The following is a 24,885-nucleotide window of genomic DNA, read 5'->3' on the forward strand; positions in this document are numbered from 1 at the left end:
GTCCCCAGATGTTCCTGGACTACAATTCCCATTATTCCTGACCATTGGTCATGCTGGCTGCGGCTGATGGGAGTTGTATTCCAACAATATTTGGGGACCCAAAGGCTGATCTAGAGGGCCACAGGTTTGCCCTACCAGAGCCAGAGGGAGAGCTCCAAGTTACAAAGCAATCAGTAAAGCTGGGGTGAGGAACCTTAGGCCCTCCAGATTTTGCTGAACAATTCCCATCATCCCTGGCCACTAGCCATGCTTGCTGGGTCTGATGGGAGCTGTAGTTGAGCAACATCTGGAGGGCCAAAGATTCTTCACACCTGGTCTACATACTCTTGTTTCTAACCAGCCCTTCCTAAATACACCATAACAGAGATAAGAACATCAGAAGAGCCTTCTGGATCAGGCCAGTGGCCCATCTAGTCCAGCATCCTGTTCTCACAGTGGCCAACCAGATGCCCGTGGGAAGCCTGCAAGCAGGACCTGAGCACAAGAGCATGCTCCCCTCCTGCGGTTTCCAGCAAGTGGTTGTCAGAAGCATACTGCATTCGGCTATGGAGGCAGAGCATAGCTATCATGGCTAGTAGAAACTTGGATTTCTGCACTGAGTAGCCTTATAGGCTCCTTCCAAGTCTACTGTGCTATGATTCTATGCATTCAAGTTGGTTGCCATCACTGCCTCCTGTGAGAGCAAATTCCATTTAACTACGCACTGTGTGAAATATTTCCTTTTGTCCTGAATTTTCCAACGTTCAGCTTCACTGGATGTCCACGAGTTCTAGTGTTATAAGAGGGAAAAACTTTTCTCTGTGAGTCTGCTTTCTCCATACCACACATAATTTTACTTTTATCAAGGCACCTCTTACTTGCCTTTTCTCTAAATGAAAAAGGCCCAAACGCTACAACCTTTCCTTAAAGGGGGAGTCACTCCATCCCCTTGATCATTTTGGCTGCCCTGTTCAGAATGCTTTTGTGCTCTAAAATATCCTTTGTAAAGTGAGGGATCAGAACTGTACAGAATTCCAGAGGTAGCCACACCATAGATTTGTATAACGGCATTATATCGGCAGCTTTATTTTCAATACATTTCCTAATGATGGTGTAAGCCTATGGCCTTCCAGATATTGTTGGAGCCCCAATTCCCATCAGCCTCAGCCTGAATAGCCAATGGTCGGGGATTATTGGGAGTTGTAATCAGTGAAATATCTGGAGGGCCAAAGGTTCCCCATGCTTGCCTTACAGCATGTTTGAGATGTTATAGCATTCCTTCCCCAACCCACCCGCATATCAAGCGGTCTAATCTCTTCACTAAGGCTGGCTGGATTTTGGCATGGATGGGATATGACAAAACTGGCTAATGCACAGGCTTGGAGGCCAGAATTAGGGATGCTTTAACCCATGGGCTGGATACAGCCCCCCAGGCCTCTATATGCAGCCTTTGGAACTCCTCCCCCAGCCATCCTCTTGACTGGCCCTGCTCTGCATGCTTTTGTCTGGATGGGATGCATCCTTGGACTGTGACAACGCCTCTTGCTTCCCAGGATGAAGAGATGATGTGCACCTTTGGGTTTTGCAGGGCTGGGTTGTACAGTTGGTTCTCACTTCAGCCACAATTGCCATGCAGACCCCAAAAGGTTGCCCACGAGATAATACAGCCCTTGGCCTGACAAAAGCACACACACATACTTCTCAAGAATGCTCAGCCACCTTTGGTTATCAGAGATAACCAATGTCTGTTGACATCAGACAGGCACCTTTGCTGTATTCTTTTCAGCGCCTCCTTAAACTGTTTCTGTTTAGGCAAACCTACCCAGACAACACAGATGTTGATGAGCTGTAATCTTTTCTTAAACAATTTACTGCTGTTTTAATTGTCATTTTGATGTTTTTAATTACTTGTTTTCAACAGTAAGCGGTAATTTGATATCTCTTGTAAAGCATTTGACAGTTCTTTTACAATCAAGCGGTATATAAATTTTGTGAAATCAATCAATCAATCAGGGACCTGCGATCAATTAACCAAAGTCCTGCAGGAGAGGAGAAGTCATGTTAGTGTGATACCACCTAACCTTTCAAATTACTTCCCATGAAGACATCAGACAGGCGCTACCTCTACAGTTTTTTTCAGCACCTACTGACCCCCCCCCCCCCAAGACTTTCATGGAGAGATCTTTGTCACAGGCTGCATCTGTATTTGATGTGAAATTGTTTGTAGTTCTTTTTTATGGAGTTTTTAGTACTTTTTACATATGGAATTATTTTGATTATTGATATTTTCACCGTGAAATTGCTTGAGACATTTTAATGGGAAGCGATTCATGACTGGACTGCCTTCAAGTCGATCCCCAGTTATGACGACCCTATGAACAAGGTTTTCATGACAAGCGGTATTCAGAGGTGGTTAACCATTGCCTTCCTCTGAGGCTGAGAGGCAGTGACTGGCCCAAGGTCACTCAGTGAGCTTTGTGGCTGTGTGGGGATTTGAACCCTGGTCTCCCAGGTCATAGTCCAACACCTTAACCGCTACACCACACTGGCATAAACTGAATCAAATAAATGAATGACTAAATGAGTTTCAATCAAAGCTCAGGTGAAATAAGATCTTTACTTTTCCTTCAAGAATATTTGAAGGCAGGTTTCTAGTTCAAGTTAAACAGGAAGATATACAGAGCAAAGCTGTTTAAATAGAACCTATTTCAAAAAACACACTTTCACAAGCCACTGGACTAGTCTTTATGGTAAGACTCAGAACTTTTTATGAACAAAACCGCCACTCTCTATTGGTGAGGGCTGTTATTTGCCAGTGTATGTGGTTCACATGTTTACAAATTTTAAGAGGTATACAGAAGGTTATCTAACATTTCATATCCTTCCTGACTTTCAAATACTTCATGAGGATAAAATACTCAATCTAATACTTACCACAAGTCATCTGATATTAACCTAGTTTTAAACTTATCATAATGCACTTTTGAAACGCATAACTAGTGTGTGTGTATATATATATATATATATATATATATATATATATATATCTTTGGATGAGCTCCAAAAATGCTACAAAAAGTAGACAAGAGGTTTCAGCAAAAAAAAAAAAAAAGATCTAGAACTCTTGGAAATAAGTTAACATCTCTTACGAAAAGAAGGGGCACAACTAGAGTCGATATTGCTTAATACATCTCCTGAAGGCCAAAATGTCCCCCACCCCTATCCATTGATGCGGTAGTTCAAATGGATTTCTGGTTTGATGTCGCAGACTAAGTTCAGCAGGCTGTTCAGCACCTCCTCGGTGTTCTTCTGGAAGTTGTTCTGGAGAATGGTCATCTTCTCCTGGGTCTCCTTTTCCACCTCAGTGGCAGTACTGCCATGGGAACCAAGAGCCTGAAGCAGTTGGAGAAAAAAAGAGGCTATTTAATGAATTGCAATACACAGAAGCAAGTTTTATGCCTATAGAAATCCAACATGCTTTCCAAGGTTATTCAGTACCTCAAGACAACATAAAGCCAGCACAATCCTGTACATATCTACTTAGAAGTAGGTCCCATTGAGTACAGTGGGACTTACTCTTAGGTAACCTCTGGCCCTCTCTATCTGGCCCCTGGGACTCGCCGCAGGCCACATCCCCTATGGAGTCACATCTTTCTTCAGTGTTTCTTCAGTGTTTTTCTGGGGGCCACACGCCCAGTGGTGGGTGGGAGCCGGGTTGGAATGTGTGCTTGGACTCTGCTAATGCCTCCTGCTTGTCTGGATGTTCTGCCCAGTTTCATCCCGGCTCCCACCCACCACTGGGCGTGTGGCCCCCAGAAAATTGTTCAGTAGGGTACGTGGCCCTTGGGCTGAAGAATGCTCCCCATGCCTGTGTGTGTGCGCACACAGAGGGGAGCTAAAGCATGTCTAGCTTTATAGGCTGGAGTTGAAGATGGATCCGGGGAAGAGTGTGCCACAACAGTCTGAAAAACCATGCCAAAATGATCAGGAGGTTACAGCGCTTTCCCAACAAGTAACTAGTTTTGGGAGCAAAAATATATATATATATTTGGAGGGGGTACCGAAAACATAAGTTAAATTACACATAATGAGGCAAAAGTGGCCTTTTCCCCTCTCCCTTTCCCATAATGCTAAAACTCAAGGTCACCCACTAGGAATTGATGAGCAACAAATTCAGGATACAAAAAACAACGTCAAACTCTACCGATTTAAGATGTAGCAATGGCCTCTGGCTTTAGAAGGCAGTTAAGACACAAGAACTGAATGAGGAGAGGCCTATATTGTAAGGATAGCGATGCTGTGGCCCTCCAGCTTTTGCCAGACTACAGCTCATATCATCCCATGCAGACTGCCATGCTGGCTGGGGCTGATGGATGCTGGGAGTCCACCAACATCTGGAGGGCCACAGGATCCCCAATCATGATGTACGCCTATTAGACACCCTGGCTCTATGGGATATCTATGCTCAGAGGGAGCACTCCTCTTAATATGAGTTTCTGGACAGCAAGAGTGTGAAAGGGCTGCTGCCTCCATGCCTTTGGTCTGATCCAGCAGGACACTTCTTGCATGCCTGAAAGTATTGAAGCAGGGCTGGGGAACCTGCGGCCCTCCAGATGTTGTTGGACACTAAGGTCAGCTGCCACAAGCATGGCCAACGGTGAGGGATGGTGGGCGTTGTGGTCCCACTGAATCCGGAGGGCTGCCCAGTCACAGAACAGGATAGTTAGGGATGATGGAAGTTGTAGGCCAGCAGTGTCTGGAGGATCACAGGGTCCCCATTGCTGTACTGAAGATTGCTGCAAGTCCCAGCCATCCACCCACCCACCCACCCCTCCCTCCCTCCCTCCCCAGCGACTTTCAAGAATCACCACTGGAGCAAGCAGCCAATCTAGCCAGAGAGGAAAGAAAAGAAAAAAATTAGCTAGTGAAAAATCAAACCAACCGCTGCTTCCTTTTCTTTGAAATCCTTCTCCCTCTGCAGGCGATATTGCTCAATTTCAGCCTGGGCTTCTTCTTTTGCTTGCTTGAGCCGTCGGTTCTTTCCTTTTTTTGAGAGAGGAGTGTTCAGATATCAGTTAAGCAGCCTATCAAGGATTAATCTGTAAAGTGGTTCAGTTACTGTTCCAAGTTTTCAGATTTTGAGTAAGGCTGCAGCTGTCTGTTAAGAAGTCAAGGGCTACTCTCCTGATGAAAGACGGAAGGAACTGGGCATGTTTAGCCCTGAGAAGAGACGAATGAGGGGAGATATGATAGCACTTTCCAAGGACTTGAAAGGTTGCCACACAGAGAGCCAGAATCTCTTTTCCATCATCCCACAGTTGATGTTGAGATCCCCATAAGCTATGTGGTCATTTCTTTCAGTTTTGATACACACACCCCAACTAAAAAGGTTGGTGAGCTCTGCCGTAATAGGACAGTGCACATATCATTGTCTTTTTTAACGCTTGTGTATATTGTGCTTGCATAGTATGAAGAGACACAATTGGCCACTGACAACCTACAGTATGCATTCATGGATAAACAGTAAGAAAATAAGCAGAGCCCTGCTGCCTCATGCTAATGGCCCATCTAGTCCAGCATCCTGTTCTCACAGTGGCCAACCAGATTTCTCAATGGGAAGCCCACAGGCAGGATCTGAGCACAACAGCACTCTCCCCACTTGCGATTCCCACAACTGGTGTTCAGAAACATACTGCCCCCAACAGCGGAGGCAGAGAACAGGGCACTAGCTTTAGAGGATACACTTACTGTGTACAAGCCAGGCAAGATTTCTGCAATATGTTCTACAAAGGGCTACTTCTGAAGACAGTTTGCAAAGTGCAAACAGTCCAAAATGCATCTGCTAGGTTGTTAACTAGAAGCAGTAGCTTGGAACACATAATGCTGATATTACATGCCATCTACGCAGGTTACCAGATTGTTTCCAGGTGCAATCCAAAATGCTAGTTTTGACAGTTAAAGCCATGTGTGACCCAGGAAAGGGTCTTCTGTGTTGTGGTGTCTCACTTCTAGACTTCTCTGCCCAGGGAAGCTTGCCCAACTGTGCCACCTCATCTTTTTGGTGCCCAGGTGAAGACTTTTTGTAAAAAAAAAAAAAAAATCAAGACAGGCTTTTCAGGAAGTTTAATTTACCACATTCTTATTATGTTATATTGTACAAAAATGTATTCTGTTTTGTACCTTCTTTATTCTCTCCTCCCCCTCACAACCCACATACACGCTTGTACCCAATATTACTCCAAGTAGACCAAATGAAATTAATGGGCATAATTAACTTAGGTAATATTGGGTAAATACTGTAAACTGCTTTTTGTATACATAAAAAGCAATATTAGAAATGCTTGAAACAATAAAACATGGGGCTGGAACATCTTCAGAATCATTAATCTGTCTGAACCATGAGTTCTTTTTCTGAGAGCCTGCTGAGATCCTTGGCGGCTTCCCATAGGCATCGGGTCAGTCACTACGAGAATAGGATACTGGACTAGATGAGCCGTTGGGCTGATCCAGCAAGGCTCTATGTTCTTATAATGTACAGCAGGCGGTCACAAAGAGCAGAGCCTTTTCAGTTGTGGCTCCCAGACAATGGAATACCTTGTGGAAAGAAGCACAGCTGCTTGCCTTCTGGCAGACAGCAAATTACTCATCAGAAATAGTTTGACATGGCCTTTTAAAAGAGATTTTAAATGCTGGTAGTTGGTCCGTTCAACCTACTTTTTACTGTAATTTGAAATCTGTTAAAGTACTTAATCCATTTTGAACATATTGGTTAATTTTGAATACATCAGTTTTTGTCTTTGCACATTTGTTTTGCTGCCTTGAATATTTGTTTCCCTCAAAAGACTGGATGTTGATACAGAAAAGAAGTAGTGCAACTTTCAACATCTCAACAAACTTGAAATGTGATGTTGTAGGATGTGTAAAGTCAAATGCAGTTTTTGAACATTTTTGGCTGGCGGAACTGCTGTCTTAATCAAGCCTGGTGATTTGTTACAGTTTCCAGCACTTGGATTAGCCAGACACTTGCTTACTGTGCAATCTTTCCCAACACATGACATGATTCCACTGGTCCTACCACCAAGCAAGTTCCTCCCTCCAATCCTTTTCTGCAAAGTCACCTTAGGAATTCCAGGCATTTCCATATTTCCTTTAAAAATGCATAAAAAAGAGGAAGAGGAGGAATTCAAATACAGGAGTTTTAGTTGAAGGCTCTTAATCCCCAATATTGCAGAAATCACTTTTCTGGTCTGTGTCCCCAAAGCAACCACCAGTCTCTTGTTCAGCTTCAATCAATTAGTTCAGGATTACACACCATGTGACCTGGGAGGCCATTTGCCCACCATCAATACTGCAGGTAATCCAAAGGCTAAACATTGTTTGCCCTGAGCAGCAAAATTAGAAAATTGCTAAATCACTTGGACGGCTTCAGTCTCGAGTATCCAGAAGCAGAAGCTATATTTGGAGCCAAGGGCAGGCCCCCAATCCAGATTTCATTTCTTTTTCTTCCTAGCTTGACAGCTGCATTACTCCTGTGCCATTATTCTACCCCATTTTGAAGCATGCCAGCATTAAGTTCCTCCTAGCAGTTAAGATCCTCTTTAGCCACCTTTTCCATGTGGACCCACCTGCTGAAGGTTTCCTTCTGCTGCTTTTCCCCTTCACATACATAAAGTTATTATCTGGCACGTTGGTTCTATCTAGTGTTTGGGCTGGGCTTCTTCAGTACACAGGCCCTCAGATAAACCCCTCTGGACTGACCCACTCCCAAGCTTCTCCACAATGCATGCCAGTACACCTGTTTCAGTTATAGTCTCAGTGTTAATTAAAGTTTCCTTCCAATTTTGTGGGGCAAAAAACCTGTCCCCAGCACAGTTTTCATTGTGCAATTTGCACATAAGTAAACCTACAGGGTAGTCTTTCTGGGACATTATCCCAAATTGCCACCTGTACAACGTCTGGAAATCTCAGCCAGTTACCACTCAACATTTTCCTTCTGGAAACAAAAAACTACCTGGCACATAGAACTGCCTAGAAATGCACTGGGGTATATTTACTACCCCGGCCAATATTAGCAACTTAACATTTATTCATAGAAAATTGTCCAGTACAGGTCACCAAGGAGCAACATTCTACCTCCCAGGAATAAGTATTCTCTGGCTCTAGAAAAGGGCAATCAAAATTATTTATTTATTTAAAATATTTATACCCCGCCCTTTTTCCGAGGAACTCAGGGCGGCTTACGTTAAAACAGCAATAATTAATAAACATGATATTCAGTTTAAGCAATTTAAAATGGAATTAAATAAACATAGGTTAAAACTAACTACATTGGTTAAAAGCCCGTCTAAATAGAACAGTCTTCACCTGTGCACGAAAATTCGATAATGAGGAAGCCAACCGGACCTCAATAGGGAGAGAGTTCCACAGTCTAGGGGCGGCCACCGAAAAAGCCCTATTCTGTGTCTCTGCAAGATGAACTTGCAGGAAGGAAGGGGTAATAAGTAGAGTCTCGCTGGAGGATCTTAAAGTCCGAGCAGGTTCATAGAGGGAGAGGCGCTCTGACAGATAGCCTGGACCTAAGCCGTATAAGGCTTTATAGGTCAAAACCAGCACCTTGAATTGTGCCCGGAAAAAAATGGGCAACCAGTGGAGCTGATACAACAGCGGGGTTGTATGTTCTCTATATCCCGCCCCAGTTAACATCCTGGCTGCAGCTCTTTGTACCAATTTCAGTTTCCGAGCAGTCTTCAGGGGCAGCCCCACGTAGAGCGTGTTACAGTAGTCTAATCGGGATGTAACTAAGGCATGTGTCACCGTGGTCAAGTCTGACTGGTCAAGGAACGGGCGCAGTTGGCGCACCAATCTTAATTGAGCGAAAGCACTCCTAGCCACAGCCGAGACCTGTGCCTCCAGAGTCAGAGCCGAGTCCAGGAGCACTCCCAAACTGCGAACCTGTGATTTCAGGGGGAGTGTAACCCCATCCAGCACAAGTTGAATCCCTATTCCCTGCTCCGCCTTCCGACTGACGAGGAGCACCTCTGTCTTGTCAGGATTTAATTTCAGCTTGTTCGCTCCCATCCAGTCCATCACTGATACCAGGCATCGGTTGAGAACCTGGACGGCTTCCTTGGTTTCATCAGGTGGAAAGGAGAGATAGAGTTGGGTGTCATCTGCATATTGGTGGCACCGAACCCCAAAACTCCAGATAACCTCTCCCAGCGGTTTCATGTAGATATTAAATAACATGGGGGACAAAACTGAACCCTGTGGGACCCCATAGGTCAATGGCCAGGTGGTCGAACAGGAGTCCCCCATAACCACCTTCTGGGTTCGTTCCTCCAGGAAGGACCGGAGCCACCGTATTACCGTGCCTACAAGTCCCATCCCAGCGAGGCGGCCCAGAAGGATACCATGGTCGATGGTATCAAAAGCAGCTGAGAGATCCAGTAAAACCAACAGGGACACACTCCCCCTGTCCAGCTCTCTGCGAAGGTCATCCACCAAGGCGACCAAGGCCGTCTCAGTTCCACAACCTGGCCTGAAACCAGACTGAGCTGGATCTAGATAGTCCGTCTCATCCAAAAATCCCTGGAGCTGAGCAGTCACCACCCGCTCTATTATCTTGCCAAGAAAAGGAATATTAGATACTGGGCGGTAATTACCTAATAATAGAGGGTCCAAGGAAGGTTTTTTCAGTAAAGGTCTTATTACTGCCTCCTTTAGACAGGACGGTATGCTGCCCTGTCCCAAAGAGGCATTAATCACTTCCATGACCCACTTACCCAGTCCCTCTCTGGCAGTTTTTATAAGCCAGGAAGGGCAAGGATCTACCATGCACGTGGTGGGACGTACTTCTCCAAGGATTCTGTCCACATCCTCGGGTTGAACAAGCTGAAAAGAATCCATTCTAATTAAGCAAGCAGGAACCGAAGTTACATCCGTAGAGACTGTATTAATCTTGGCGTCTAAGTCAGAACGAATCTGAGCGACTTTGTTTGCAAAATAACATGCAAACTCATGACAACGGGTTAGAGAGTGGTCAACATATTCATGAGGGTCAGAATTTAAAAGACCCTTGACAACTCGAAACAATTCTGCCGGGCGAGATTCAGCGGATGCAATAGAGGCGGAGAAGAAGAGTTTCTTCTGGGTCCTCACTGCTATGGAATAGGTCTTTAAGTAGGTTCTAGCCCGTGTTCGATCAGATTCGTTCAGAGTTTTCCGCCAACATCGCTCTAGTCTCTGTCTTTCGCGTTTCATCATCACCAGTTCTCCAGTAAACCAAGGAGCTGATTTGGTTCCAATCCGCGAAAGGAGGCACTTAGGGGCGATTGTGTCCACTGCCCTGGTCATTTCTTCATTCCAAAGGTCGACCAAGGCTTCGACAGAATCACCTGCCAAGGTGACCGGAAAATCCCCAAGGGCCATCAGAAAACCATCCGGATCCATCAGTCTCCTGGGGCGGACCATTCTAATTGGTCCCCCACCCCTGCGGAGGTTCTGAGTCGCAGTGAGTCGAAAACTAACCAGGTAGTGATCTGTCCATGACAACGGAACTAATGAAAGTTTCTCCACACCAAGATCACAAACATCTCGTCTAGCACAGAAGACAAGGTCCAAAGTATGACCAGCAGCGTGAGTGGGGCCAGATATTATTTGGGACAAACCCATGGTTGTCATGGAGGCCATGAAGTCCTGAGCCACTCCAGAAAGGGCAACATTGGCGTGGACATTGAAGTTGCCCAGTACCACAAACCTTGTAGACTCCAGTATCAACCCCGAAATTACCTCAGTTAGCTCAGGAAGGGAGACAGTTGGGCAGCGGGGTGGGCGGTACACCAACAGAATCCCTATTTTGTCCCGAGCACCCAGCTTCAAAAAAACGCATTCGAACCCTGAGGACTGTGGAAGAGGGTACCTGGTCAGGTAGATGGTATTTCGAAAGATCACTGTGACTCCACCTCCCCGTCCCCCAGGTCTAGCCTGCTGGTGTACAGAGAAACAGGGAGACAAAGCTGAGAGAGATTAACTCCCCCAGCCTCATCCAACCAGGTCTCTATAATACACGCCAGGTCAAATGATCAAGGGGATGCAGCAAGTCCCCTATAAGGAAAGTTTGCAGCATGTGGGGCTTTTTAGTTTAGAAAAGAGGTAAGAGGCGATATGACAGAAGTATATAAAATTATTCATAGCATGGAGAAAGTGGAAAGAGAAAAGTTTTTCTCCCTCTCATAAAGCTAGAGCTTGTGGATATCCAATGAAGTTGAATGTTGGGAGATTCAGGACACAAAAAAGGAAGTACTTCTTCACACACCTCAGAGTTAAACTACAGAATTCGCTCCCACAGGAGGCAGTGATGACAGCTAACTTGAATGGTTTAAGCAGGGCTCTATTTTGTGAAAGTACTCACTGGTACAGAGTACTGGCACCATTTTTTGCTACCCATGGCAGCCATAATGTGCTGGCACCCATAGCACATCAATATATGAGCACTAGCACCTCTTTCGAGCCAGTGTGCCATAGTGGTTAGTGTTGGACTCAGGGCTGTGGAGTTGGTACGCCAAACCTTCGACTCCGACTCTATTTTTCTACTGTCCGACTCCGACTCCACCCCCACCCAAAATTGCTTCCGACTCCACATCCCTGGAAAGGGCTGTAAATGTCTTTTTAAATTGGAAGCTCTCATAGGAGCATTTTTATCACTGCCTGAATATGTGCTGATCTTGGCATCACAACATTTGCCTTCATCTGGGTCCTGTGTCATACACTGACACACAAAATGTTTTCCATCCTGAGTTATGGTGAAATGCTCAACTACAGCTGACTTCATGGGAAGCTTCTTTGACATTTTGAATTTATATTTTAAAAAATTTGTCGATCAAAATTTATTTTGAAGCCGGAGTCGGTACATTTCTACCTACTCCGACTCCACCCAAAATTGCTTCCGACTCCGACTCCACAGCCCTGGTTGGACTACAACCTGGGAGACCAGGGTTCGAATCCCCACACAGCTATGAAGCTCACTGGGTGATCTTGGGTCAGTCACTCTTAGCCTCAGAGGAAGGCAATGGTAAACCACCTCTGAACACCGCTTACCATGAAAACCCTATTCGTACAGTCGCTGTAAGCCAGAATTGACTTGAAGGCAATCCAAGGTCCAAAGCACCTCTTTTTTTAAAAAAACCCAAAAAGGCAGCGGTTTTAAGAGGATTAGACAAATTAATGGAAGATAAGGCTATCAAGAATGATTTCAAACACCACTTGCTGGAAACCACAGGAGGGGAGAGTGCTCTTGCGCTCAAATCTCACTTGTGGGCTTCCCCTTATGGACACCTGCTTGTGAGAAGAGGATGCTGGACTAGATGAGCCTTTCGCCTGATGTAGCAGCCAGGCGCTTCTTATATTGTATTCCTGGGCGGGCCTGCATTTTTAAACCTATGTCCAAATTAAAACACAAATCCGTGGGGGAGGGAGTAATGAATGCACCCTAACGTTCAAAATGCAGTTTCTATTCATGACAGCATAACCTTCTAGAATAAATCCACTGTTTTAAGTCCTTCCCTCGCCCCAATAGCGACAGCCACCTCGCATACCTTCTGGAAAGACCCCCACCCACTCCACTCACTCTTGCGGGCCTCAGCAACCTTCTCGGCGGCTCTCTTCTCGGCCTGCAACAGCTGCTGGATGCCCTGCGACTGGCTGGCCATGGCAGCGTCGCTCGGCTGGCGGCGGTCGCGGCGCTCCCCTGCAGCTCCTGCCGGCTCCCTTCTGGGCCGCCTGCCTCCTTCCTTTCCCCTCAAACCGCCGCGCTCCGAATTTTCCACGCTCCGCTCCTTCCCTCAGCCAGGAATGAACTGTGTGGCGCAAGGCTGTCAGCTGAAGGGTCACGTGAGCAGCGAGGCACGGACGCAGAGATAAACCAGCCGGCACCGCCTCCACTGACATCACTTCCGTAGCACACCGGAAACCCCGCTTCTCTGGCGTTTCTTCGCTATGTTGGGGAAGACGTCCCTTCTCCCTCAGAAAAATAAACAGATTTCCCCCCTTAAATCAAAAGTTAAGAATGTAACAGGGGAAAAGAAGCATTTTTATGAAAATTCGGAACTAAAATAAGTATTCTGCAGGTATTTTCCTCCCCCTTTATCTCCAGTGGCTTCTCTATGGTGGTGGTGGTGGTCACGTGGCCCGTTCCCCCTTTCTATTTTTTCATCCCTTATTTTCCCCCTCCGCTCCACCACCTTAGGTTTTGCCCAAGTCTTCACTGCGCAGACTCGAGTCTTTCCTCTAGCTCCGCCTACAGAGCACATCGTCATCACAACCGCCGCGAGCTCGATCGCCGTCTTGCGCGATAATATATGGCCATAGGGTTGCTATAGGTCTTAATCGACTTGAAGGCATATAACAATAATTATATATTATGTATTATTAGATATTATAATAATTATGGGTGTTACAGTGTAGGTGTTCCCAAACTGCGGCACTCAAGCTTCATGCCGGCATTAAACAGGCTGATTTTCTTAATTCTGCTTTTATCACTTCTTTTACTTATTGTACTGTGTTACAATTTGCATTCTTCTAGAGAATGCACAGTGACAAATCAGTTTGGCTCCGTAATGCGGGCATTCTAGAGAATGCGAATTGTAATAGAATAAAACAATGTAAGAAATAACAGAAGCAATAAAAAGACAATTAAAGTCAATTTGAATATATAACATGGGCTTTCTAGAGAAAGCAAATACAATAAAATGCAATAGAAGAAATAACAATAAAATTAAAAATCTTGCAGTGTTACAATTGTTGCAACAAGCAGAAACACACACAAACACGTAAAACAGACAGGCGGTGCTGCAGCCTTTGGATCTGCAAGTTCTCGACTTTTATTATATTGTTGCATTTGTATTTTGTGTCTGGATTTTAAAAGATTTTCCCTTTAAAATCCAGGTGGAAACAGGCCAGGATAGCCTTAGTCTCATCTCCGTGAAGGACTGGGATGGCCTGGACCTCTAATGAGTCCATCCATCCCTATACATTTGCTTTAGATTCTAAGTCACCTAGAGCAGGAGCGGGGAACCTCAGGCCTGGGGGCCAAATGTGGACCGCCATGCCTTTCTATCTGGCCCTCAGGATGCTCCCTCAAACTGTAACACCTCCTCAGCCACACACCCTTTGCTGCCCAGGCCACACCCTTCACTAGCCCCCTTCACCTCCTCCTTGAGTATTTTTGCCTGGCTGAAATGTGTCCTTGAACTTTGATCGTGCCTCTTTCTTCCATGGATGTAGGATAAACAACAACAACGTGTGTGTATATATATATATATAGAGAGAGAGAAACTAGCCCATTGCACAAAGGTAAAATTTACATTTGTTGCTCTGCCCCATGTTGCCCCTAGACCTATCCACCACTGGCGTGTGGCCCTCAGAAGGTTGCACGGAAGGGAATGTGGGCCTGAGCTAGGGATGGGTGAGAATTTCGATTCAGTTCGCATTTCAAGCAGAATTTCTCAAATCTGCACATTCCAAAGCAATATGAGAAGCGAAACACGGCCATCCTTCTAAATTTGCACAATAGGATTTTGAGATGCAGCTCGCCAACTAAACAACATTTACAGAAATGCATATATTAGGGGAAAGTGTGCATAAAAATGAATATATGGGTGAAAATAATGTTATGAGCATGGGGGTTGGAATGGATGATTCCTGTGGGTCTCCTTTCCAGCCTCTTATTTGGAATCCTATGCCTGGGGGCTGGCTCTGCTAGCCAGATGTATCTCCTTTGTTAATCAAATAGAGTGGCCAGGTAAGATAATGGGTCTATAAGTTGCCCAGCAACGGTGAATGGGCCAGGAAGACCCTTTTGTTATTGAAACTCTTCAGGAGAGCATACCCCCCCTTCCTGGAGCCCAACAGAGGCTTGTAGTTTGAGTGGTGTCTTGAGAATGCTTGGAGACTGAAGGCAGGCAGAGAGACTGGCTCTCTGCACCATGGCATTTGGGGTGCCTCCTGCAACCCAGATGGAAAAGCTGGATATTAGACTGCTGATGCCTTGAACTCCCTCTATCTTAAGCTCAGGTTGGAATGTGTGTAAATAAACAAACCATATTTCATAAAGACACCGCAGCCTCCGCTGACCTTCCCAAAGGAAACCAAACCCTGGAGGAGCGCAGGGACCCCGGAAATCTCACCGCTCGGAGATTGGGGAAGCACGCAACAATAACAATAATGATGTGATGAGAAATGGCTTGCAAAAATGTGCACCTTTGTCAAAACTGCCTACAAAAACGTGTTTATTAGGAGAAAGTCACACTAAAATGGTGGAGAATTTTCAAGAGGATTTTTTTTTAAAAAAAATTGCAGATTGCTGCAGAAATGTAGAGTACTGAATTTAACATTAGAAAAGTGAGCAACTGCCAGAACCGAAATTGACAGATCTATCCATCCCTAGCCTGGGCCTGACCTAGAGGCTTTTTGCATCTGTGACTTGTGAGGAAAGAGTTGGTTCCTATTTTTGTGTGTCCTTTATGTGGCTTGTTACTGGTTTAAAAGCAACTCATCCAAACAACAGAACAAACAACAAATATTCCAAAAACAGCATCAAAAATATTTAATACAGTTTTAGCAAGCAACAGCTGGAAAAACACAGCCTATCAATGTATACACACACACACAGAGAAGGTTGTTCAACACAAAACAAAAATAATTAAAATGATACAAAAAATAACTTAATTCAGAGTCATTTTTATTCATCAGATGAATCCAATAACAGGCAATCATAATAATCTTTATACTGCAGAAAACTGTAATTAGATGTAATTGCCTTAATAACAGGTAATATCAATGATCCCCCTTATTCCTAAATGCAAAGTACACAGTGAATTTTCAATAATAACTTCCAAGATACTAAACAAAAGAGAGTTGTGAAGATCATATCAGAGCTTTTCTTGTCCGATGAGGACTGTGCTGAACAGAAAATGTAACACATATAAACACTGTTATTTGCACATTTATTAAAACCCAAATCAATTTTGAAAGGCTTTGAGATGCCCAAAGAGTAGAATAACCTATGTTCAATATGAATGTGTGATAATATATATTAAATAGGAAATCATCAATTTCTTGCACCATACTAAATAATGTCACATACCACAATATTTGTTTTTTTTAAAAAAATGTTTACAATAATTCATTATAATAAAAACATATAATTGTGGATACATAAACTACAGATAACCACCAATGAACCAAAAGCAAAAAAGCTTGGGCAGTAACAAATCTTCAGTAGCAGCCAACAACATCATCGAAATTCTTCAAATGCCTGTGAATCATATAACAGTAGAGTTGGAAGAGGCCTATGAGGCCATTGAGTGCTCAGTGCAGGAATCCAGCTTAAAGCATACCCAACAGAGGGCTGTCCAGCTGCCTCTTGAATGCCTCCAGTGTTAGAGAGCCCACCACCTCCCTAGGTCATTGGTTCCATTGTCATACTGCTTTAACAGTTAGGACGTTTTTCATGATGTTCAGTCAAAACCTGACTTCCTAAAACTTGAGCCCATTATTCTGTATCCTGCACTCTGGGATTGATCAAGAAGAGATCCTGGCCCTCCTCTGTGTGACAACCTTTCATGTACTTGAAGAGTGCTATCATATCTCCCCTCAGTCTTCTGTTCTCAAGGCTAAACACGTCCAGTTCTTTCAGTCTCTCCTCATAGGGGTTTGTTTCCAGTCCGCTGATCATCCTTGTTGCCCTCCTCTGAACCTGTTCCAGTTTGTCTGCATCCTTCTTACAATGCGGTGTCCAGAACAAGACACAGTAAAGATGAGACCTAACCCATGCTGAATAGAGGGAAACTAGTACTTCACATGATTTGGAAACTATGCTTCTGTTAATGTAGCCTAAAATGGCATTTGTCTTTTTTGCAGCTACATTGCACTCTTGGCTCATGTACAGCTTGTGATCAACAGCAATTCCAAGATCCTTCTCGCATGTAGTATTGCAAAAAGAAAAGAGGTAAGTTTTTATGTGGCACCAAAAAAAAAATGTTGTTGATGGTGTTTATACAGAAATGCAATATATTTCAACATAGTAGGGAAGACTTGATCAGGTGATCTGCTCATTCTGCTGCCCAGATTCTAACTGTTGACATCCAGACACCTTCAAGGATTCTCTCTTCTGATAGCTTTTATCTTTTAATTAGACCTGGACTAGGCAGCCCTTCAAAAAGAAGGCTGACAGAGCTCCTGTGGCCAGAGTGGTTTACCAGTCAGCCACTCTGACTGAAGCTCTATAAGGGAAACAGGGCATCTCCTAGCAACTCTCAGCACCCGTCACTAACTACACTTCCCAGGATTATTTGGGAGAAGCCATGACTGTCTAAAGTGGAATAAAGGCCTGGTGTAGATGTGGCCAGGGACAGATTTGGTTTAAATTTGGGTGGGAGGCTACATGTGCCTGCTGTATAAATAAATAAATAAATAAAAAGGTGGGGGAAACGCTAACAAAGAATGATACTGTTCACAGTGTTTTCCTTTTGGAAAGGAAAGGGGCTTCCCCTCTGCCCAATGCTCATCTACCCAATCTCTTCCCTTCCCCTCCCATTCCTGCCCTCCTGCTGCTCTCCTTCCCCCTCCTCCAGGTCAGTTTCATTTATCCTAAGCATGATTGCACAGGAGTAAATCCCACCGAACTCAAAAAGCATGAAAATGTTCAAACCTGTCCTCCTCCTCCTCCTCCCTCCTATCCCCTCCCTCTTGCCCCTCCTTCTTCTTCCCTCATCCCCTTCCAATCCCCTCCTTCCCCCTCCCCCTCCTTCCCCCTCCCCCTCCTTCCCCCTCCCATCTCTCCTCCCGCTTCTTCACTCCCATCTCCCCTCCCCCTTCTCACCCCATGGTCAGTTTTACCTATCTTAAACAACTCAATAAGCATTCAAATGACTGAACCTGCCCTCCTCCTGCCCTCCCCCTCCTGCCTGCTCCCCTCCCCCTCCCCTAATTTGCCCTTCCGCCACCTCCCCTCCCCATCCCCTGTGGTCAGTTTCACCTATCCTAAGCATGATTCCAGGGGAGTAAATCCCACTGAACTCCATAAGCATCAGTCCATTCTCAACAAACTTGCACAGGATCCCATTTCTTACCTCCTGAATCAAAAAGCAGAGAAAATCACTAATATGCAAAAAAAACACAAACCCTTGCAGTTTAAGAATGTACCTATAGCCAGCAGATATTTCTATCAAACTTTAAAAAGCAGGGAAATTGGGCAGCTATAGTGAATGCTCCAGGGGAGCAAGAGAACCGACCTCCTGTCTGAGATACCGCCCTACAAATTTGTAAAAATGTAAACACAATTTGGGTTGGTCTTTCGTAGTCCAATCCACTTCCTGTATAGCTTGGAAGAATTCGTTAACATGTGCCTTTGAGCATATGGTGAGTGGTGGCAACACCTGCCATCTCCAAGTTTGATAGAAATATCTGTGGGCTATAAGTACGTTCTTAAACCGCAAGGGTTTTTGCCTATTAGTGAATTAAACCATAGTTTAACAAGCCACAACGCACCACAAGTCATCCCACAGACAGTCAAAGAGACATTGGCTTGTTTGTTGAAAGCTTTGCTTGTTTTCTCCCCACCTACTTTCTGTCTACTTTGCAATGCCCACCTGTTAGGGAATGGAAAGATTTGTCAATATAAATTCCCTCAGTTTCTCATTCTTCCAATCTTAAATTCAGTTCTACACATTTCTGCAGCAATTTGCGAATTTCTTTTTTTAAAATCCTCATGAAAATTTCTCCTAATGAACACAATTTTTGTAGGCAATTTTGGCTAATGTATACATTTCTGCTTTTTATGCACTCTTGCCCAATGTGTTCATTTTTGCAAACATGGCTTAGGTGGAGAACTGCATAATAAAATTTGGATAAGTGTGAATTGTGAAGAAGAGCTGTGTTTCTGTTCTCATGCTAGCAGAGGGTGGACCGGCGAGCAGGAGGGGGGGGGACAAGGAGGACTTGGACTGGGATGTTCCAGTTGGGGAAGGACCCAGTGAGAGGAGGGACAACAAAGTGTCCCCCGCTGCAGATGTTGACCGGTCACCTCCAGCAGTCCCAGACACTGCCCTAGAGAGACCACCACACCTGCTGATCACTCCTCCACCTGACAAGGCACCTCTCCCATGCCCTCTCCCACGCCTCTCCCACACCGCCGGCAAACAGCCCTTCACCTTTAGAGGGAGAGGACGGGACAGAGACCAAGGCCTTTCGTCACCCCGGTCCAGGAGGTGAATGTGGTGGGAGATTCAACAATCCCAGCTTAGGATGAGTCTGCACTTATGTGCACGCCTCCAACAGTGACTCGGGGTACACACAAGCAGGGAGCCCACCCAGCCGTACTTAAGCTGGGCAAGGGGGAAGGCTTAGCTGCTGAGTCAACATCTTATTGCCGCCAATTTGTGCCTAGTTAGCTAGAGAGGGTTGCTGAATTCTGAGTAAGTCGTAGGTAGATTCATGAAGCCCACTGAACTGAAACTTTCTCTTACTTCAATAAACAAAAAAACTACAGCGGGACAGTTGTTTTGAAAAGTGTGAATTTGATAGATATGGCTTTAAATGCAAACTGAATCAAATTTCTCCCCCATCCCCACCTGCTTCACAGGTGGATAGATGTGGCTTCCTCCAAACTGCCTTGAGGACCATATGGGGAGTAGGGTTGCCAGGTTTTTGGCCTGAGACTGATCCTGTATCTTTAGGAGAAGAGGAAGTCAGCCAACTGCAGGTGTTCTTGCAACACTATAACGGGAAAAACCACAAGATGGAATCCTCCCTCCCCCCTGCACAACTTTTAAAGATACATAAGTAGTCTTGGTTGCCAGGCCCAGCCTCCAAGAGGTCTTCTGTATCTTTAAAAGTTGTGGAGAGGGGAGAGAGAATTCCACCTTGTGGTTATTCCCATTACAGTGTTGCAAGAACACCTGCACTTGGCTGACTTTCTCTTCTCCTAAAGATACAGGATTAGTTTCAGGCCATGAACCTGGCAACCCTAATGGGGAGGCTTGCCAGGCCAAGTTTGGTCCACTCGCCAAAGGTTCCCCACCCCTGATCTACATTAAATTGCTGAGTGGGATCATAAGGAATTTTGGAGAGTGGTGTCATCAGTACTGATCTTAAATTCACTTTTACACATTTCTGCAACACTCAGTTCTATTCCTCCTAAATCCTAAAAATAAAAGCAGTAACAAAATACATCAAAACAAACCATAATACATATTCAAAACATCACTGGAGGATGTCATTTAAATATCCAAATACAGGCAAATCACCAAGATGACAATGAGGATTAAGCTAACAGATGCCATGGCAATAAATCTTTCCAAAAATACTTCTGGGATTCTGGTGGTGTTAATTTACTGCTTTATCTAGTAATAAATGTTATGAAAGGCCTCCACGTTGACATGAAGTCATCACATCTTGAAACTCCTGTAAGCACTCTGCTTTGCTGGGTAAGCAGCTACTGCAGTGAACCAGGCTTTTGCTCACCGGCTGTAAATCATGATGAATAACGCCAGTGCTGGGCTATTCCTAACCGTGCTGCTGTGAGCAAAAATATATTCATTTTAAAAGCCCTCACATGACTTCTGGAAATACTGACAGAAGGGTCTGTGCTGGATCCATCACCACAATAGTTCTAATGTGGCTGCTATTTCCTGAAATACTTTTTGCCAGTATGCCATGTATACTCTTTGCCAGAGAGTATACCATGGGGCAGCTCCACCACATAAGGTAGCATGTGCCTGGGAAATCCCACTCTCTCCAGCACAATGGGGCAAATCTTTATTAATGCACCCTAGCTGTACTGGTGTATAATATTGGCTTATCACCACCTGGTATGTTGTTTCTCTCTTATCCTAACCAAGATGGTTTTCATTGGTGATTTCAGCCATATCCCATGCCATACATCAGGTTCCCAAACTTTTTTTTTTACTCACGTACCACTTGAAAACTGCTGATGGTCTTGGCAGAGTGGTTTGGGCGATGGCAACAACACAGAAGACCTTTTTGGTCATTCCCCCCCTCCCCCTTTGCTCAGCCTATAGAATAGACTTGGTGCCAGGCTTTTGAGGAATTACTATAACCCTCTCTCTCTGTGTGTGTGTGTGTGTGTGTGTGTGTGTGTGTTAAACTTGATGTTTATTTTTAAAATTATAAATGTAGAGCCAGTGTGGTGTAGTGGTTAAGGTGTTGGACTACGACCTGGGAGACCAGGGTTCAAATCCCCACACAGCCATGAAGCTCACTGAGTGACCTTGGGCCAGTCACTGCCTCTCAGCCTCAGAGGAAGGCAATGGTAAACCACCTCTGAATACCGCTTGCCATGAAAACCCTATTCGTACGGTCGCTGTAAGTGGGAATCGACTCGAAGGCAGTCCATCTCAAGTCCTATTTTTGTATTAGGTGACAAATAAATTGAATAAATAACAGCAGCAGCAATAATAATATTTTACTTGTGAATTAGTACAATTGTGTTGTAGAAAGCAATAATATATTTATAACGTTACAGCAAAACGAACATGCACATTCCCAGCAAACCAACACTAACTATAAAATGTTCTTAAAAATAAAAGGAAAGGATGGTGCTGTGACCAGTGTCAGCTCTTCTGGCCATGTGGTATTCCCATATCTGCCACTGTCTCCATAATCTGTAGCTCTCTGGGTGGTCGATTTGGGGGTCCCCTGGTGCAGGGCCCTAGACTTTTGTTCCGAGGTCCAGCCCTATTGCATCATGGGCTCCTGACAATTTTCTACTGGGATAATGTGATCCTCTGTCCGAAAGACGTTTCTTGCCCGTTTCAAAGGTCAAAGCCAGCACCTTGAATTGGGATTGGAAAGAAATTGGTGACCAACACAGATATTTCAGTACTGGGGCAATATGACCCATCACCGTTCTAGGCAGTGGCATTCTGTACGAACTGAATTTTCTGAACTATCTTCAGGCATCCACATAGAATACATTATAATGTTAATTGTTGTTATGTGCCTTCAAGTTGACTACAATTTATGGCGACCCTATGAATCAGCGACCTCCAAGAGTATCTGTCGTGAACCGCCCTGTTCAGATCTTGTAAGTTCAGGTCCGTGGCTTCCTTTATGGAATCAATCTATCGCTTGTTTGGCCTTCCTCTTTTTCTACTCCTTTCTGTTTTCCCCAGCATTATTGTCTTTTCCAGTAAATCATGTCTTCTCATGATGTGTCCAAAGTATGATAACCTCCGTTTCATCATTTTAACTTCTAATGATAGTTCTGGTTTAATTTGTTCTAACACCCAATTATTTGTCTTTTTCACAGTCCATGGTATGCACAAAGCTCTCCTCCAACACCACATTTCAAACGAGTTGATTTTTCTCTTACCCGCTTTTTTCACTGTCCAACTTTCACATCCATACATAGAGATCGGGAATACCATGGTCTGAATGATCCTGACTTTAGTGTTCAGTGATACATCTTTGCATTTGAGGACCTTTTCTAGTTCTCTCACAGCTGCCCTCCCCAGTCCGAGCCTTCTTCTGATTTCTTGACTATTGTCTCCATTTTGGTTAATGACTGTGCCAAGCTATTGATGATCCTTGACAAGTTCAGTGTCCTCATTGTCAACTTTAAAGTGACATAAATCTTCTGTGGTCATTACTTTAGACTTTTTAATTAAATTATATTAATTATAATATTAATATTAATGCTAATTTCCAGCATTAGATAATTCCTCACCAGAGAAGGAGTAAAAATAATATGGTTGGGTGGAAAGGTCCGATTTTTTTTTGTATTTGCTTCTCTCAAGCACCAGCGATTAAATTGCAAAATAAGCTGTTTTATTCTGCCTTCCTGTTGTCCAGATTTATCCCCAGCACCGCAATATAACTCCTCCCCACACAGGGCACTGCTTCTTGCACAAGGTAAACTGGAGAGATGCTGAAAATCAATCACCGCTCTCTCTACCTCATCCATCAGCTTTGAGAGTTCCCCTAACAGCAAACCTTTGCCTGTCAAAACTTGTTTTTTCTTGTCTGGCAATTGTGGAGGGAGCCCCAAGGCTGTCCAGACTAAAATATTAAAGAGCTACTAATGCTAGTTGAGAAGCTGCAAACCAAATAACTAACAGAGTTGGGGAGGTGAGTGGAGAGATGCACGCTGGAGCATCATGTAATGAAATTGCATTTCTGTAGATTTCTGGAATTAATAGCTCAGATTAACCTGAAATAACCATGGTAACACACCAGTAGTCAAGAACAACAAATCATCTTCCCACACAGTCACAGGTGGTTCAAGGGTTTGGGGGGGGGTCTTGGAAGAGGTTTGTACACTGTGTGAGGGATTAGAAGTGCCCTAGGCACAATGCAGTCATCTAGGAGAAAGCCGGCATCAGCATACAGAGTACTCATTTTGATTGGGGGGGATGGGAGAAAGGAGCGCCCTGCCCTTTCAAGATCCCTGCTGTTTCCTATCCTCGTTCAGAATCCATCCATCACAGACAGTTGTCCTGTCAGACAAATGTGTAATTTGCAAGCACTTACCCAATAATATATAGCTGGCAGGAGCAGCCTCTGCGTATGTGTGTGTGATGTAGAGTATGTGAGAAATTTTAATTACCCAGTCTTGATTCCGAGACCAGGTGCTTTAGGGATGAGCTTAATGGAGAGAACTGTGATAGCAGATTGCCTTGACCTCCTCCGTGGAGTAGGGGGGTTGAGCTAAGTGTGGAGAGTACAGATGCAAGTAGGAGAGAAGAAAGGAAAGCACCAGTGTAGTTAAATGTTCTGTTTGGATTCTTCCTTTTAAATCCTCAGCATTTTTATTTCGGAATAGGTGTGAGGGAACTCTCTGAATCCCAGTGTCTTCCTGCACCCTTCCTCGTTCTCTTGCTAAGTTAAATGCATGATCACATTTAACTGTGTTTGTGAAATAGGAGGCACTGGGTTGGGGGGAATTGGGGCTTGGAATGAGGCATGGAGGGAAGAGGGTTTAGCTCTTTTCTTCTTGGCCTCAGCCCCAACAAAAATCTACATGCACACACATTGCTATTTGCTGTGGGAGGAAAGCTCCTCTTGGGTGTCAGTAACAGCTTCCAAAGAGCAGCTGGGGTAGAGTTTTGTTGGGGGCGTGTTATTGGGGACAAGGCCTTCGGTGGAGCAGCAAATTGTACCTGCTGCCACTCTCCAAGTCACAGTGCAGGAGACCTAAGGTTGATCATGTTATGTTGGCAACGAAATAACAAACCTTTACTTCTTTCCTTCTCCCTGGCAATAAACATATAGAAATAATAAATTAAATAGCTGCTTGCTGCCTTTTCATAAGACCCTAAATCAGCTGCCTGAAAAGGCTGCCTTACTCTGTTCAACAGCAGGGCCAGTATTGTTTGGGGGAAAGGGTTAAACCCTCCTTCTCCATGGCCCCAATGCTGATGAGAACCCTCACAGTTGCCTTAAAAAAAAACATGTTAACTGAGATCACACATTTAACATGAAGTGTAATTTTTGCCTCCAGGCATCAGTAGTCACAGCCATACCTGTTGCCTTTTGTACCCAGTGAAGTTAAACAGGGTGTAGGGTTTCTCAGCCTTTTTCTTACGCTTAAAAGCAGACACAAAAAGGGAGCAGGTATTTGGACTCTGCTACTCGTAACAGGTCTGAGGATGTTTTAATGACCCTGTGAAAATCTTGAGATGTGTGGAATGGGTATTTATTAATGTGCATATTGCTTTTAATGCCGAAATAGGCTTCTAAGTTCTTCTTCACAGAGCACATAGTTAAACTATGGAATTGGCTCCCACAGGAGGCAGTGATGGCCACCAGCTTGGATGGCTTTAAAAGAGGGTTAGACATGGAGGATTCATGGAGGCTATCTCAATGGCTACTAGATATGTAGCCATTGGT

The 24,885-nt window shown here is 44.5% G+C and overlaps 1 protein-coding gene across 1 annotated transcript; it reads right to left on the minus strand.

The window, feature by feature from the left end:
- Window positions 1–2,577: 2,577 nt before the first annotated feature.
- ATP6V1G1 (ATPase H+ transporting V1 subunit G1) lies at window positions 2,578–12,889 on the minus strand. Its single transcript, XM_061604147.1, has 3 exons — window positions 12,605–12,889; window positions 4,922–5,022; window positions 2,578–3,372 (listed from the first exon to the last, which is right to left on the minus strand). The coding sequence occupies exons 1-3, from the start codon at window positions 12,684–12,686 to the stop codon at window positions 3,199–3,201; spliced, it is 357 nt and encodes a 118-aa protein (XP_061460131.1). The 5' UTR covers window positions 12,687–12,889; the 3' UTR covers window positions 2,578–3,198.
- Between the last annotated feature and the right edge of the window lie 11,996 nt (window positions 12,890–24,885).

The sequence above is a fragment of the Rhineura floridana genome, chromosome 20 (genome assembly GCF_030035675.1).
Source record: "Rhineura floridana isolate rRhiFlo1 chromosome 20, rRhiFlo1.hap2, whole genome shotgun sequence".
In the NCBI taxonomy this organism is placed as follows: Eukaryota; Metazoa; Chordata; class Lepidosauria; order Squamata; family Rhineuridae; genus Rhineura; species Rhineura floridana.

Coding starts and splice junctions, on each gene's coding strand:
- ATP6V1G1 (XM_061604147.1), bottom strand. CDS start 12,686: ATGGCCAGCCAGTCGCAGGGCATCCAGCAGCTGTTGCAGGCCGAGAAG. Junction 5,023..12,604: donor GGTTGCTGAGGCCCGCAAGA/GTGAGTGGAGTG, acceptor TCTCAAAAAAAG/GAAAGAACCGACGGCTCAAG. Junction 3,373..4,921: donor TCAAAGAAAAGGAAGCAGCG/GTTGGTTTGATT, acceptor CAACTGCTTCAG/GCTCTTGGTTCCCATGGCAG.